Raw genomic sequence first — 17,104 nt, 5'->3', positions numbered from 1 at the left:
CTATTCTCATGTGATTTGTGGAAACCCACTCAAAATGGTCTTGTGACCGACATTTGCTTGAGACACACTGGTTGAGAAACACTGACATAAGTTGCCAACCCCTGCTGTATAGTGATGCACAGAGCTCTTAGGATTAAAAATGGGTAGCCGTGAAATATTAAGCAATGTTAAATGAGAAGAGAAAAAAAAAGGTTTTATTTTTACATCTGAAGTACAGAAACATGCTAAAATATAGCAGCATTAATGAACATGAATGAATGAAGTTGTGAATGTACTGCACGTAGGGTGACCACCCATCCCACTTTGCGTTGTACCGTACATCATTTTCACCCATTGTCCCCCACGTCGCATATTGAGAAAATGTCAAGCATTTTAATCAGTCTGTTTGTTTTTAATTATCATATTAAGAAAACGTGCATGTGTTCTTTTGCCTTTTTAAGAAAGCATTTTATTATTATTTTTTGCGCCATAGTTTTTCACCTATATTTAACAGCGCTTCGTCAGAAGTACAAATACAACAGCCATTTTTAAAATCCTATCCAATGGTTGAAAAGAAAGGAGTAAACACAGTCACTAGTAGGGTGTGACGCTGTCTATCAAAATGTGGAGTGGTGATTTGTTCCATGTGTTCCCTGTCAGAAAACAAATGGATAATTGGGTAAATTAAAATGATAAATTAACAGAATTTATCAACTTGTTGCCTGCTGAGGTTGTTTTTGGTGTAATATATTCTTAATATATAAGACTGTCAATTAACTATTTTCATGTTGTTTTATATTTTATTTGTTCATTATTTATTTTGTTGGATTTTAGATGGACTTGGTCGGAACTGTTTCAATTATCTGCATGATGCCTGCTGCCTTGCTCAGTGATGTTGAATTTAAATGACATGTAAAATTAAGACATGTTATGTTACATTGTGATGTAATTTTGTTGTCTGGAAGGGACTAAATAACAAAGTATTTTTATCAGCTGAAATGCAGTTAAATAGACATTATATAAGTTTCAAGTTATGTTTTAGTGTTGGTAACATGTCCCACATTGTCCCACACAAACTTAGTAATTGTCCCACATTTGGTTTGTTTGATGGTGGTCACCCTAACTGCACACCATCTGTTTGGCCAACATGTGTACGTATAAAACTATACCAAAGAATATTTATTGTGATTTTCAAATTAATATTTTTCTTTTTTGCAACCATCGTACAATATACATTATATATTTGCACATTTATTTGCACAAACATGTAAAAATAGTTGTGTCTCAAAGGGATTTTGATGGCACTTTACCCATTAAATGTTTTTTGGTATTCTGCTCTGGCCTAAAGACAATAATAAAACACTTAGGAGCAAAAATACAGATAATCAGACCAAAGCTTGAAGCTAAAATGGCAAATATCTCCACAGCTACAGTAAATTTCCCTGGAGAGCTGACATAAGCTGGAATAAAGGTGATCCAAACAGCACAGAATATGAGCATACTGAATGTGATAAATTTAGCCTCATTGAAGTTATCAGGGAGCTTGCGGGCCAGAAAAGCTAAAATAAAGCAAAGGAAAGCTAGGAGGGCAATATAACCCAGTACAGCCCAGAAACCAATAGCTGATCCTAAACTGCATTCTAGAATTATCTTTTCTTTGTAGTGTTGCATATTATTGTAGGGAAAAGGTGGGGATATTTTTAACCAAAGCACACATATAAGGATCTGTACAAGAGTGAAACCAAAAACACTGAATCTCTGTTGTGCAGGCCCAAACCATTTCATGACATTACTTCCAGGAAGTGTAGCCTTGAAAGCCATTAACACCACTATTGTTTTTCCGAGAACACATGAGATACAGAGGACAAATATGATGCCGAATGCTGTGTGACGCAACATACAGGACCACTCAGTGGGCCGACCAATGAAAGTAAGTGAACAGAGGAAACACAGAGTCAATGAGAAGAGCAGTAGAAAGCTCAACTCTGAGTTGTTGGCTCTTACTATTGGAGAGGCCCTATTTTTGTAGAAGACTAGAGTAATGCTCAAAGCCACTAAAGAGCCAACAACAGAAAAAATAGCTAGGACAATCCCAAGGATCTCATTCCAGGAGAGAAACTCCACTGGTTTAATAAGGCACTTGTCCTTCTCATTATTGGGCCAGTTCTCGGGCAGGCATTTGTGACATTCTAAAGAATCTGGAAGATGAAGAAATCAGTGCTTAACAGCCATTTATGAATCACAGAAACACAATTTAGACATATATGATGTCAGAGTACTGTTTTAGATTGACCAAATGAGGGGATCAATAACATGATGCTAATTTATTTCTTATATGTTATTTAAAATATATAAAAATGCAATTCATACAATAATTATATTAATTTAAAAAAGACTCATTAAAATAAATAAATTATTGGAAGTAGTTTATTAAAATATTGCTATTAAAATATTTTTACCGAAACTGCTTCACTACTTAGTGGTTGTGGCAAGCAGGATGAGGCCGAGGGCCCTGAGAGAGCGGCACGAGGCAGGTGGCGTGATTACTGATGAGCGACTCTTACGCAACGCACCGGTCTCGTATCTCTCACGGAGGAGCGGAAGCATAAAAGGAAGAGTGATGACAGTTTAGATCGATAGAGGCCAGGCCTGGATTTTATTTGATGTTTTCTTTTATTATGTGTGGGGGATTAGAGCGCAGTCTCTTGGGTACCCCCAGGCCTACGAGGGGCGATGGTCGTATATAGCGAGCAGGACGAGGTTGAAGGCCTTGAGAGAGCGGCACGAGGCTGGTGGCGTGATTACAGATGAGCGACACCGATCTCATATCTCTTATGGAGGAGCGGAATCATAAAAGGAGGAGTGAAGAGAGTGGAGATCAAGAGAGGTCAGGCCTGTATTTTATTTCATGTTGTGTTTTATTGTGTGTGGCGGGAGCCGACCGTGAGGGACTTTACTTTAGTTTTTGTATTTCTTTTATTTTGTGATTAAATTCTTTGATTGTTCGCCGTTTCCAACCTCCTTCTTCCCGTAACATCTTACCTTGTTACAGTGGTATTTGAAAGAAAAAAAAAAGGGGGGGGGGGGGGGTGAAACTTCTACTAAATTGAAGTAGTTAATGTAAAGTAGTAAACATGCAGAAGCATACAGAAAAAAAAAACGTAATTTAGGAAATTCCATCATAAAAAAGGCCTCTCATAGCTGTGTGTCAAGCAGTGGCGGCTCGTCAATAGAGGGCGCTGGGGCACCGCCCCCGTCAACATTCCAGAAATATACATGTATACAAAAATTATATAAAAATAAAATAAAAATAAAATAGTTTACTCATACTGGTGTACAAGAGTGCACTTGTATAGCAGGCTGGTAAAAAGAGCCTCAGCATTTAATAAAAACTGTCTTTAATAGGTTAACTATTTTCTATGTTTTTCAATATTCATGCGGTTTCATGTGACCTGAAGCTGGTCTCTAATTGGTTTCTTTAAGATCCTCCTCCGGCCGCAGGTCGCTGCGTCCCTGGCGAATCAGAATTTGATACATGTTATTTTATCCAACCTGATTGGTTCTCGTCACCTGTCATTCAACTTAACGCTTTTGGCCACTACTGTGAGTGCTAAGGCGACTCTGCCAAAACCTTGCTAGGCTGACAAATTTCGTAGAGATAATGGCAGCAGTTAAACCAAATTCTGTCATTGATTTACAAAAAAACCCTTTCACAAGGCGTTTGCTGGAAGAAAAGAAAAAGGATAAAGGATCCGGACCGGACCGGACCGGACCAACCCGATTTACAAATCTGACGAGCTTTACCCGGAGCTTCACCCACGAGTGTTATGAGAAACGTGTCGGCACTGAAGTTTTGTGGACAATAACGGGGGTAAGAGACCTCAAACAGCTATCTGAAATTTATTTGTATTTATTTTCGCCCCGCCCCCCCAAAAATAATTATCACCAGCCGCCACTGGTGTCAAGGTCAATATGTCATTTAAAATATCAGATAATTTGACTTTTTTATGAAAGGCAAATTTTTTTTTTTTAATTCAGTTGCTCAAAAACGTGAAGATATTTATGAAATAAATAATTTGAAAAAAGTACTTTCTACCTTTAAAAATTTATACACAGGGCTTGACATTAACCTTTTTGCTCACCAGCTACTGTGGCTAGTGGTTTTCTTTCTCAACTGTTTACGTTCACTTAAAACATAACTGGCTGTGTTTGCGTAAATTATCGCCAAGACCAAGTTATTTTGTGTGTATTTGACTGTTTAGGACTGTTCTTTTTTATTTTATTTATTTGAACCAAAATACAGCAAAAACAGTAATATTGTGAGATATTTTTACAATTTAAAATATATGTTATTTATATTTTAAAATGTAATTTATTCCTGTGATCAAAGCAGAATTTTGAGCATCATTACTCCAGTATTCAGATTCAGTATTTAGGTCACATGATCCTTCAGAAATCATTCCAATATGCCGCTCAAGAAACATTTATTATTATTATCAATGTTGAAAGCAGTTGTGTACAATTTCTGTTAAGGATTCTTTGATGAATAGAAAGTTCAAAAGAACAGCATTTATCAGAAATAGAAAGCTTTTGCAACATAATAAATGTGTATATACTGTCACTTTGATCAATTTACTGCATCCTTGCTGAATAAAATGATTAATTTCTTACCCCAACCCTTCTCCACACTAACCCTAACTGACTCCAAACTTTTGAACAGTAGTGATGTTACAAATGTTACAAAAGCTTTCTATTTTGGATAAATGCTGTTCTTTTGAACTTTCTATTCATCAAATAATCCTGAAACAAAACTGTCTTCAACATTGATAATAATAATGATATTAATAATAATAATAAATGTTTCTTGAGCATCAGATCATCATATTAGAATGATTTCTAATGTGATTTAGAATGTGACACTGAAGACTGGAGTAATGATGCTGAAAACGTCTCGGGTTATGACTATAACCCTTGTTCCCTGAGAGGGGAACGAGACACTAGCGTCGTCGAAAACGACTCTTTGGGGACGCTCCCTTAACGTGCGCCTCTGAAGTATGAATGAAACTTATCCAATCCTGATTGGTGTTGCGTCATGACGTAACGAGCCCGTTCTCATCCTTTGGCGGCATATGTGACGCCATATGACAAAACGGCGAAATACTATGCACATGGCACCCTTTAGCGTGAATATAACACGCGAACCCAAGGCGTCATAACGTTGACTGGCATCCTTTAGCGTGAATATGAGACGCAGACCCTACCCCACACCTAAACCTACCCATCACAGTGCGTGTTATATTGACGATAAACGGTGCCATGTGCGTAGTATTTCGCCGTTTTGTCATATGGCGTCACATATGACGCCAAAGGATGAGAATGCGTTAGACGTAACATGTGACGGCACATAAAAGTGACGCCGACACACACACACATTAGCCTAGCGATGAAGCAAGGCACTCACAGGCCTCGAGGGGCGTGGCAGGATGACACAGTGTCTCGTTCCCTTCTCAGGGAACAAGTGTTATAGTCATAACCCGAGACGTTCCCTTTCGAGGGAACTCGAACTGCGTCGTTGAAAACGACTCTTTGGGGAACGAATGCCCACTAGCCACGCACCGAAAAAGGCCTGCCCTAGAGTGAAACTGATCTCAGACACTAGCTAGGACGAGAGCACATGTGCGCCAGGCATACTAGGAAGGTGCAGACTAAAAACCTGATAAAAGTGTGCGGGGTAGCCCAACCGGCTGCCTCACAGATCTCCTGGACGGGCACTCCCGAGAGGAGGGACCTAGAGGATGCCATGCCTCTAGTAGAATGAGCCCTTGCGGCCAAAGGTGAAGGCAAATTTCGCACCTTGTAGGCCTACTTATGGTTTGTATAGCCGGGAGCCCCTAATAGGTGACCCAAAACACACTACAGTAGGTCCGACCTCCTCCAAGAAGAGGACCTCTCAAGGTAAACACTCGGAACTCTGACTGGCAGAGCAAGGAACCTCTCCTTTTCTGCCGACACATGAGGTGGAGGATGAAATACTTGCAGGACCATGGATCTAGCCATGTTAAATTGCACTTAAGGCACATAGCTGGGTCTCGGATGCAGGATGGCCTTAACTCCGCCGGGGGCACACCCCAAGCAAGCTGGTGATAATGCCAGGGCTTGGATATCTCCCAGTCTCTTTAAAGAAATAGCTAAGAGAAAGGCTATCTTGAACATTAGGTCCTAGGCGAAGCCGACTGGAGGTATTCAAAGGGATCCAGGGATAGCCCTTCGAGAACCAGCGCCAGGTCCCAGGAAGGAACCCTGGACCTGACTGTCGGTCTCATCCTCCAAATACCATGGAGAAATAGTATGACCAGTTGGTGCCTCACCAAAGGCCCAACATTTAGTGGTGCATGGAACGCCGCAATGGCAGCCACGTACACCTTGTGTGGATGGGGAGAGATTTGCAGAGAAACGATCTTGAAGAAACACCAGAACTGAAGCCACTGGGCAGTTAACTGGATCTAACTCATGTTCTCTACACCAAGTGGAAAAAACATTCCACTTGAGGCCATATAATCTCCTAGTGGATGGCGCCCTAGAGCTAAGTATGGTGTCAACCACCCCAGCTGATAGTCCAGCATCTAGGTACTGAGCCCACTCAGGGGCCAGACCCACAAGTTCCACAACTCCGGGCGAGGGTGGAATATTGTGCCCTCCGCTTGAGACAACAGATCCCTCCTCAGAGGAATCTGCCATGGCGGACCTATCAGGAGTGATATTATGTCTGAAAACCATACTCGGGCCGGCCACATTGGGGCAACCAGTAGTAAACTAATGCCCTCCTGACGGACCCTCTCCAGGACTCCCGGGAGCAGAGCAATCGGGGGAAAAGCGTACAGGCGAAGCCTCGGCCAGGCCTATACCATGGCATCCAACCCCAATGGGGCTGGATGTGTGAGGGAGAACCAAAGTGGGCAGTGAGACGTCTCTCGAGACGCGAATAGATCCACTTCCAATGGTCCAAACCTCTCTCATATCAACTTCACCACGTCTGGATGAAGTCTCCATTCCCCAGGCCTCAGCCCCTGCCTCAACAGGATGTCTGCTCCCTGATTCTGAACCCCCGGATTGTACATTGCCCTGATAGACAGTAGTTTCCCTTGGGACCATAGGATAATCTGATGCGCCAACCTGTATAGAGGACGCGATCTGAGTCCCCCTTGACGGTTCAGATAAGCTACCACTGATGTATTGTCCGATCGTACTAGGACATGGCAACCTTTGATGTATGGGAGGAAGCTCCTCAGAGCCCTGAACACAGGAAACATCTCTAGGCAATTTATATGCCAAGAAAGATAATGGTCCTGCCACAGAACCCTGGCAAAGCGGCCGTCCATGACCGCGCCCCAGCCAGTGAGGGAGGCATCTGTCGAAACGGACTTCCGGTGACATAACGCTCCTAACACTGGCCCTTGGGACAGGAACCAATGTTTCTTCCATATTACTAGAGAACGAAGGCATCTGCGTGTTAGTCTGATCATACGGAACGGATTCCCCTTGGGGGTAACCCCTTAGCTTTCAGCCACCACTGAAGGGTCCTCATATGAAGAAGGCCCAAAATAATGTTTTATTCTCGATGCCGAACTGCCATTCCAATATGAGCCGGTCGTTGATGTAATTCAGTATATGGATGCCCTGAAGCCTCAGTGGAGCCAGAGCTGCATCCATACACTTAGTGAACGTGCGGGGAGAGAGTGCTAGGCCGAACGGAATAACCCGATATTGTTATGCTTCACCCCCGAAAGCGAACCTCAGGAACCTCCTGTGACATGGAAGGATTGGAGACATGAAAATAACCGTTTCTTAGATCTATCGTGACACACCAGTCCTCGGATCTGATTTGGTTCACAATAATGGGAATAGTAAGCATTTTGAACCTGAATCTCCTCAAAGAACGATTCAAAAGCCTTAGATCTAAAATCAGCCTCAGTCCACCATCCTTTTTTTGGAACTATAAAGTACCAGCTGTAAAACCTGGACTCCCTGTCTGGTAGGGGAACACTTTCTATGGCCCCTTAATTCCAGTAGAGTCTGTACCTCTGGTTCCATAACCCGAGCCTGTTCTGGAATCACTGCATTCGGTACCACCCCAGCAAACTTGGGAGGTCGGTGACCGAACTGCAATCTGTAGCCATATTTTATAATATTCAGGACCCATATAGATATATTCGGAAGGCGTTGCCATTCTTCTACAAAATCTACTAAGGGAACCAGCCCCTCAAGACTGGCCTCGGGTGTTTTTCGAGCACTATTCGAAAAAGATTTTGTGACCATAGTCGGTGCCCTGTTGCAAGCTTTTGGGGGGAACGCCACAGTGTGCGTTTGCTGGAAATCGATGTGGCCTGAAGCGTCCAGGACGGCGGGACAACATATTTTCCCCCCGAGGCCTCCTGCTGCTAGAACAACCTCGATTGCTGGGGGCGCAGCCCTCAGAAGTCCTACACTACAATTAGGACCTCTTTCCCGAAGCCTTATTCGCCTGAAGGACGGCCCTCAGGTCACCCTTCTGGCTGGAGGACTTCGGTTGAGAGTGCTTCCTCTGTTGCCAGGCTCCCGCAGGAGGGGCTCTAGAGGCAACACTCTCTTTTCGCTCTTGCCCATGGGAGGAGCTGGTTGACGGCTGAGGCTGGCCACTTGGACCAGCCCTCCTAGATCAAGATTAGAGCGGCGAGGGAGATACTATTGGAACGCCGCTGACTGTTTTTTCGCTTCCTGAAACCTATCTTCGACTGTAGTGACAGCGCCGGAGAACAGGCCAGAAGGTAATAGCGGAGCGTCCGAAAATATTTGTCTTTCTCCTTTATACCGGACAAATTTAGCCACAGATGCCTCTCCGTAGCCACCATAGCTGACATAGAGCGGCCTATGGCACGCGTTGTCTCTTTAGTGGCCCGGAGAGACAAATCTGTGGCTCTTCTCAACTCCGCGAAGTCAGTAGGAGTTGTTCCCTCGCCCTCAAGAAGATCGGCCTGGTACGCCTGCAAAATCGTCATAGAGTCCAGGCACGCACCAGCCTGACCACCCACCATATAAGCCCGGCCAACCAGTACAGAGGTGTCCCTGCACGGTTTGTTGGGCAGCGCTGGGGCTTTAAGCAAAGATGCCACATCAGGAGAAAGATAGCTTGCTAAAGCTTCCTCCATCTGCGGTATCTTGCCATAACCCGCCTCTCTCGCACCCACCACATTCTAATAATCATATAATGAATGTGATGAGATACGTATAGAGTGGGGTTTTTCCCCAGTATAGAGATCTCTTTATGAAGATCTGGGAAAAACAGTAAGCCCCGGCGCTGAGGTTGTGAACGGTGCTGCAGGAATCTCTCGTCTAATTTGTTTTGACAGGGATCATCCTGCTTATTTTGTGGCCAGCTGATATATTTTATATATATATATTTATTTATTTAAGTCTGGCCACAGCACGCGTCACAACCCCCACGAGCTCTACATATGCAGAAACATGAGCCGGCGAGTGTGACTCATGTTGCTCGTTCCCGATGCTGAGCACATTTATTTCCTCAGAAACTGATAGCTTGAGCACTTGGCACTCGTCACGGGCAGAAGAAGCTGCATCGCGGGCTTCTGATTCGTGAACGAGTGTTATAGAATCTGCGGATGATGAACTAAAAGGTGCCTCAGCAGTCTCGTTCTCATCCGCGAGATCCTTCTGCGATCCCCACGATCTAAAAGCCGCCGCGCCGCCTGAAAGGACGGGGGACCCGAATTGCGGGGATCGCGAGCCTGGCCATCATCAGAAAATAATATAACCAAGCGGGAGCGCAGCACTCTAATAGGAAATGCTTCACAGTGTTCACAGACAGCCCTCTCGAGAGCTGACTGTGCGTGCTGCACCCCTAAACAATACACACACACCTGATGCGTGTCCCCACCCATGAAATATCTAGGGCAGGGGTGCACACACTTAGTGTATTGTTCACTCGCCATAATATAGAGCTTTGCACAAACAAAACAACACCAAATATGACAGACAGTTTCACGGAGAGCGCTTGCTGAAGAGCGAAAGCTAATGTGTATGTGTGCCGGCGTCACTTTTATGTGCCGTCACATGTTACGTCATGACACAACACCAATCAGGATTGGATTAGTTTCATTCATACTTCAGAGGCGCACGCTAAGGGAGCGTCCCCAAAGAGTCGTTTTCGACGACGCATTTCGAGTTCCCTCGAAAAGGGAACTCAGCTTTACCAACACGGAAATAAATTGCATTTAAAATTTAAATTGTAAAACTATTTTACAGTATTACTGTTTTTGCTGTATTTTGGATCAAATAAATGAAGCCTTGATGAGCAGAAGGGACTTATTTTAAAACATTAAACAATCTTACCATTCTAATAATTTGGCCACCACTATATATTAATAATTTAAGTACTGTCACATGCTTTCAGTGTGTATGGAAAATTCTCCCTTAAAAATTGTATAATATTACAATTAAACTGTATATTGTATAAGAATACCCTGACAAAGCACCTGTCTCATTGCTGATCTCTCCATCAGCACAGTTAATGCAGTCATAACAGCAGACAGGTCTTCCTTTTTGCACAGCCTTCCTAGAACCTGGAGGACAGCTCTCACTGCACACAGACACAGGCACCTGCAGGAGACACAGTAGCAGAGTCAGAAATTAAAGGCTTTGGGCAAAAATGCTCTGCAAGTGAATAAATGAAGAGTGTTGTTGAATGCTAAGCAAATATGAAGAGGTTTGTTTTGTTCAATTAATTTAATTGAAGTGTATGACATAAATAAAGAATGTGTTTATATGGTTATATGTTAAAAAAAAATCCATGGGTACTTTATAACATTCATAAATAATTACAAACAGAGAGAATAGAACAACACATTTGCATACCTTTTCACTGTCATCAAACCAAATTATGACTCTGTTCAGACTGAATTCTTGGCCTTTAGGCTGGGATGCATCATATTGACCCACTGTAACAAAATCAATTGAACCATCTCCCTGAAGCTGCCAGTTCACAAGTTCATAGGTGGCCACGGGGTCTCCATTGGTATCGAATGAAACAGAATAATTATTTTTAGTTAAATTCACTTGCTTGAGTTGATCAAAAACCTGCATGATGAAAAAATAAAATCAAAAAGTGTTTTTACAATTATTTGCTGAATAATCAGTACTGAAATAGGTGTGGTTGAATATAGCCTATATTTTATAGTAGGTCTACAAAAAAGTAAAGGAATACTATAGATTTTTAAATGCATTATAATATATATAATATATATGTATATATTCCAAGATGAGAAAACTTAGGCCTACCTGTCGGGGCTCAAATTTGATGTTTTTGTCACATTGGTTTTCGTTACAAACAATGCCATGGATAGCATGAGCTATAGCATATGCGGCTTTGTACACCATGTTAGTGACGCGCAACTGGGACGTGTCTGTGTACGGGTTTTGTAATGCATGCAGGTTCTCTGTGCTATTACATGCTGGCATACCAGTAGAAGAACCTGTCTGCCGTTTTAGACTACAGCTAAATGAGCTTTCCCAGAATTCTGTCAGCAGGGGACATTTCAGCGCCTGCTCTGGAGACAGGTCAAGTAAAAAATTATGAAATCCTGGGATTGCAGAACGCGGGATTGCAACACCCACAGCACCGATACATAAATTAAACCGCAGCATTTGTGGATCTGTAACCCACGCCTCGCTGCCAATCCACTGCATTGGAGGAGGAGGCTGCTGACTCAGCTCTTCTAAGAGAAATCTCATGTCACCTGCGGCCACAAAGGCAACTATTACACGAGCCGTTGATCTGCGAATGACATCAGCAACTTTTTTTAGTTTACTGCGCGGCTGGGTCCTGTAGTAGGCCTCAGAATACTCCACACAGATTCCCTCGTTCTCCGCAGCTTTCAAGAATGACGCCATGCCATTGTTCCCGTAGTCTGAATCACTGCACACAGTCCCGATCCACGTCCATCCGAAGTGCTTGACCATCCGTGCCAGTGCGGCCGCTTGATGGTGATCGCTGGGGATGGTCCTGAAGAAAGTAGGATACTGCCGCTTGTCACTGAGACACGCACATGTTGCGTAATGACTCACCTAAAGTGCAGAGTGAAGACAAATAGTAATATTCTGAACATGAAAGGATGTTAAGTAGCCTAGAACATGTTGATTACTCGAATCACATACTTAACATTTACTAACTGTTGTGACAAATGTTCACCAGTGTTATGGTCAAAATTACAATAATTTTTACACTGTGACAAATTTTTTTTCAATAAGTCGACAAGGAAATTGTTATATTGTCCAATCACCTGTGGAATTCCAAAAGGACCGAGAAGTCTTGAAATGCTTATAGCCGGCGTGGAAGCAGAATCTCCGACTAATGCAGGAATTGCAGCTGATTTTGCACAGGAATCAGTGTCATTAAATACCAGATCTTGTCCGTTGGCAAGCTGTAACGCTACTTTAATTGCCATTGGCACAGAGGCACAAGAGTCATATATATGGTACCCTAATGTGATGCCTGGTAAGAGATCAGAGCTGTTGTTTATCTCTTGGATAGTGAACTGCAAGGCACGAGCAAAGCGCAGCTCTCTGAAGTCCATGCTGTTGAAGAGCACACATAGCCTCCTATTAAAAAAAAAGAGCTCTCACCTAACCCTGTTTGCTTATTTTACTTAAAAAGACAGTTATGAACATCATTTTAGGACAATCATCAGCTATTTACCCTACGTTGTTAAGGACTGGATTTAATTTAGAATGAAATTCTAACCTGCCACTGCACTCTAGTGGTTGTGGCCGTCTAGTAAAGGTGTTTTTCTCTGTCCTAACATAGTAATGAATGGTGAAAGCCCCTCCAATGATGAAGTCTCCATCCTTGAAGAGAGCAGGGGACTGAGGGTCACCTTGGAGGATGCATGTGCCTAAATTAACCCCACACACAGCAGGGGAAAGCCTGATAATATGCAGTAGTGTCATTGTCAGTAAAATATGAAAATTCATTTCTCCTTCTAGGCAAGTGACCATTCAAATTGTGATGTGAGTATTAATGATTGTTTTATACTCACCATCCAATAATGTTGTATGTTGTAATTCTTTACTGTAAAACATAAGAGGGTGTGGCTAATATCAAAACACCAAAACAATTGCTTGCCCTCTTTAGGGACTGGAAAACATTCTTTATATTCTCAATACATCATAATGAAGAAAAGTATGTGATAATGTGCTAACTCTATGGCCACAAGATATTGTGTTGAAATAAATTACTTTTTTTTATTAGAGAGTAATAAAATAATAATTAATTTTTACTTGAAAATATTATATTCTTACAAATTCATTGCAGAATGAATTTTCTGATATTTCCTATCAGTTTAATACGTATGTTTTAGGTTACTTGAATTAATATAACATTACAAGTGTTAGAATATTATAAAGCAATGTTGAATGTTTTATTTTATAGTATTAAACTAAATATGCTGAATGAACGTCTCTGGTTACGTATGTAACCCTAGTTCCCTGAAGGGAACGAGACGCTGGGTGACAACGCTTTGGGAACGCCCCTGCGTGAGTGCGTCATGAAGCACGTATGAAATCAGTCCAATGGCGAGACGGAACGTCATAGGCGGGTGATGTCATCGACCAGGAAACTATATAAGCACCCAAATACACAAGCGCGTCAGCTTCTGATAAAACTGAAGCAAGTGCTCACGGGCATGCTGGGAGTATGGCACAGACACGCAGGGTCTCGTTCCCTTCAGGGAACTAGGGTTACAAACGTAACCAGAGACGTTCCCTATCAGGAAACTCGAGCTGCGTGACAACGCTTTGGGAACGCTAATACCAACGCCGCCATAAGAGAAAGTGTCCGTCATGTGAAGTCAGAGTGCACATTCGGACGAAAGCACCTGCGCCCCTGGAGTGGAGCTGAAGTCAAGATGATAAAACTTTACGAATGTATGCGGTGAGGACCATCCTGCCGCATCGCAAACGTCCTGAATGGATACTCCGGACAAAATAGCCTTAGAGGAAGCCATACTCCTGGTTGAATGAGCCCGGACAGCCAAAGGAGAAGGCTGACCGGCAGATTCGTGGGCAAGTGAGATGGCCTCGACCACCCACTTGCTCAACCTTTGCTTAGATACTGGACAGTCCTTCTTAGGAGTTCCAAAGCAAACGAATAGTTGTTCACTCTTTCTCCACAGGGCAGCTCTGTGGACATACATATCTAGAGCCCTAACTGGGCAGAGCAGATTTAGTTTCTCTTGGTCCGACGTCAAAAATGGAGGAGGACAGAAAGCCTGCAGTACAATAGGCCTGACCACGTTAGTAGGAACCTTGGGAAAATACCCCGGTCTAGGGAGGAGGAAAGCCTTAACCATGCCGGGTGAAAATTCCAAGCACGATGGAGAGACCGACAGAGCTTGAATATCTCTTATTCTTTTTAATGAAGATATAGCAAGAAGAAATACAGTCTTTAGAGTGAGGAATTTCTCAGAAACTTCTTCAATGGGCTCGAGCGATGCTAGAGAGAGACATTCTAGAACAACCGCCAGGTCCCAGGTCGGCACCCTCGTGCGAACTGCTGGCCTCAGCCTCAGAGTGCCACGAAGGAAACGGTGGGTGTCCCCCTCTCAGTGGGTGTCCCCCTCTCAGGTCTGGGAGGAAGTGTTTCAGAGCCTGAAACACCGCCAGCATTTCTAGACAATTTATATGCCATTGAAGATGATGGTCCTGCCACGGACCCTGAGCTGAGCGACCACTCATGATCGCCCCCCAGCCTGTGAGAGAGGCATCCGTCGTTAGTGTTACACGACGACACGGAGCCCCCAACATAGACCCTTGGGACAGGAACCAAGGTTCATTCCACATAGCCAGGGCACGGAGACACCGTCGTGTGACCTTGATCTTGCGGAGCGGGTTTCCCCTCCGGGAGAACCCCTTGGTCCTGAGCCACCACTGCAGTGGTCTCATGTACAGCAGGCCGCAAGGTATAACGTTGGACGCTGCTGCCATCAGACCCAGAATTCTCTGATATTCTTTTACAGTGAGTGACTGGCCTAGCTTTGCCTGTTTGACGGCTGAGAGAATCGAAGCTATACGAGCAGGAGACAGACGTGCCTGCATCGTCGTCGAATGCCAAACCACGCCCAGAAAAGTGGTCCTCTGTACTGGAGAAAGCACACTCTTCTTGGTGTTGAGCCTCAACCCCAACTTTTTTATATGGGCGAGAACGACATCTCGATGCCAAATCGCCTGATGCTCCGATTGAGCCAGAATCAACCAAACGTTGATATAGTTTAAAATGCGGGGCGACAGTGCTAGGCCGAATGGAAGAACCCGATATTGGTACGCTTTGCCCCCGAAAGCAAACCTCAGGAACTTCCTGTGTTGTGGAAGGATGGAAATGTACAAGTATGCGTCCTTTAGATCTATCGTGACAAACCAGTCCTCGGACCTGATCTGTGACACGATCTGCTTGAGAGTCAGCATCTTGAAATTGAGCTTCCCTACTGAGCGATTTAATAGGTGCAGATCTAAAATTGGACGCAACCCCCCATCCTTCTTTAGAACGATGAAATATCGGCTGTAATAACCCAACTCTCTGCTGGGAGGAAGAACTCGTTCTATAGCCCCCTTCAGCAGAAGAGTTTTCACCTCCTTTTCCATAACCAGAGCCTGCTCGGGGTCCACCACTGTGGGAAGAACCCCTCTGAAGCGTGGCGGCGGTGATCTGAACTGAATCGCATACTCGTGCTCGATAGTCTGCAGGACCCACTGAGATATATTTGGAAGGCTATTCCAATCAGCCAAAAATTCTACTAAGGGTACCAGTCTCTCGAGACTGGCCTCTGGAATATTTTGAGTGGCAGACACAGTGCCCTGTAACGGCGCACAGGCAGGGAACAACTGGTCTAACTGCTCCACACCGCTCCTCGGAGCGAGCGAGCGTCCCTCGAGAAAGTGCTCGCTGGGACCGTCTACGCCCCGGCACGCAGGCGGGGTTGGCAGAACGGGCCCCTGAGGGCACCGAGAGAGAACGGGCGCCGTGTACTGCGGCGAACACCTTTCTCCCTTGGTGGGGACCACCCTCAGTACCCTGAAGTCTGTGGCGTCAGGGCTTCTTCTTCGTCGAAGCCTTCCTGGCGACAATAACCATCCTCAGATCGGCTTTGCCCCTGGAAGACCTCGTCTGAGAGCGCCGCGCCTCGGCCCAGTCTTGCTGGGGATGAGCACGAGACGCGACGCTCCTTTTCTGTTGCGCCCTGTGCGAGGAGCTACTCGAGGGCCGGGCTGCTCTTTGTCAGCAGCCCCAGGGACATGCACCCTGAGGGAGAGGAACTTCTGGAGCACCGCCGTCTGCTTTTTTTCTTCCTGAAACCTCTCGATAACCGTATTTACAGAGTCACCGAAGAGGCCAGTGGTCGACAGCGGGGCGTCCAGAAGTAAGGATTTCTCTTTCTCCTTCATGTTAGATAGATTTAACCATAAGTGCCTCTCCTTTGCCACCAGGGCTGCCATAGAATGGCCTACTGATCTGGCCGTCTCCTTGGTGGCACGGAGAGAGAGATCGGCTGCCTGACGTAACTCTCTTAATACATCAGCACTCATTTCCTCCCCTTCACTAATGTCTTTCAATAAATCAGCTTGATAAGCTTGTAAAATAGACATCGTGTGTAAACAAGATGCTGCCTGTCCAGCCACCGAGTAAGCTTTACCCACCAGAGCCGAGGTGTTTCTTAGTGGTCTGGTGGGCAACACCGGTGTCTTAAAGGACGATGCCGTGTCCGGAGAAAGGTGGCTCGCCAACACTTCCTCAGCCTTAGGCATCGCCCCGTAGCCATAAGTTTAAGCCTCAGAAATTTTTGAATATATAGATGTCTATTGTGAAAATATTCTGGACGAAACCGTTTTTTTTCCATGATCTCGACACCTCGGTGTGGAGATCAGGAAAGAATGGCAGACACCGGCATAGAGGTGCAGCGCGAGATGGCAAAAATTTCTCACCCAACTTGCTCTTAGATCTAGACTCCTGCCTATCAGCTGGCCACTCAATGCTTAATTTTTCAACTGCACGAGTCAACACCTCTATTAGCTCCTCACTAGC

The 17,104-nt window shown here is 44.4% G+C and overlaps 1 protein-coding gene across 1 annotated transcript; it reads right to left on the bottom strand.

The window, feature by feature from the left end:
- Positions 1–1,263: 1,263 nt before the first annotated feature.
- On the bottom strand, positions 1,264–13,002 carry LOC143697142 (extracellular calcium-sensing receptor-like). The gene is made up of 6 exons (XM_077194060.1): positions 12,773–13,002; positions 12,312–12,606; positions 11,311–12,096; positions 10,888–11,109; positions 10,509–10,632; positions 1,264–2,177 (listed from the first exon to the last, which is right to left on the bottom strand). Exons 1-6 carry the CDS (start codon positions 13,000–13,002, stop codon positions 1,264–1,266), a joined length of 2,571 nt encoding a protein of 856 aa, XP_077050175.1.
- Between the last annotated feature and the right edge of the window lie 4,102 nt (positions 13,003–17,104).

This window comes from Siphateles boraxobius, unplaced genomic scaffold, assembly GCF_051911475.1.
Source record: "Siphateles boraxobius isolate OS27281-9 unplaced genomic scaffold, OSU_SipBor_1 31, whole genome shotgun sequence".
In the NCBI taxonomy this organism is placed as follows: domain Eukaryota; kingdom Metazoa; phylum Chordata; class Actinopteri; order Cypriniformes; family Leuciscidae; genus Siphateles; species Siphateles boraxobius.
The sequence above is the reverse complement of the archived record's forward strand: the minus strand, read 5'-3'. Positions and strand labels throughout refer to the sequence as shown.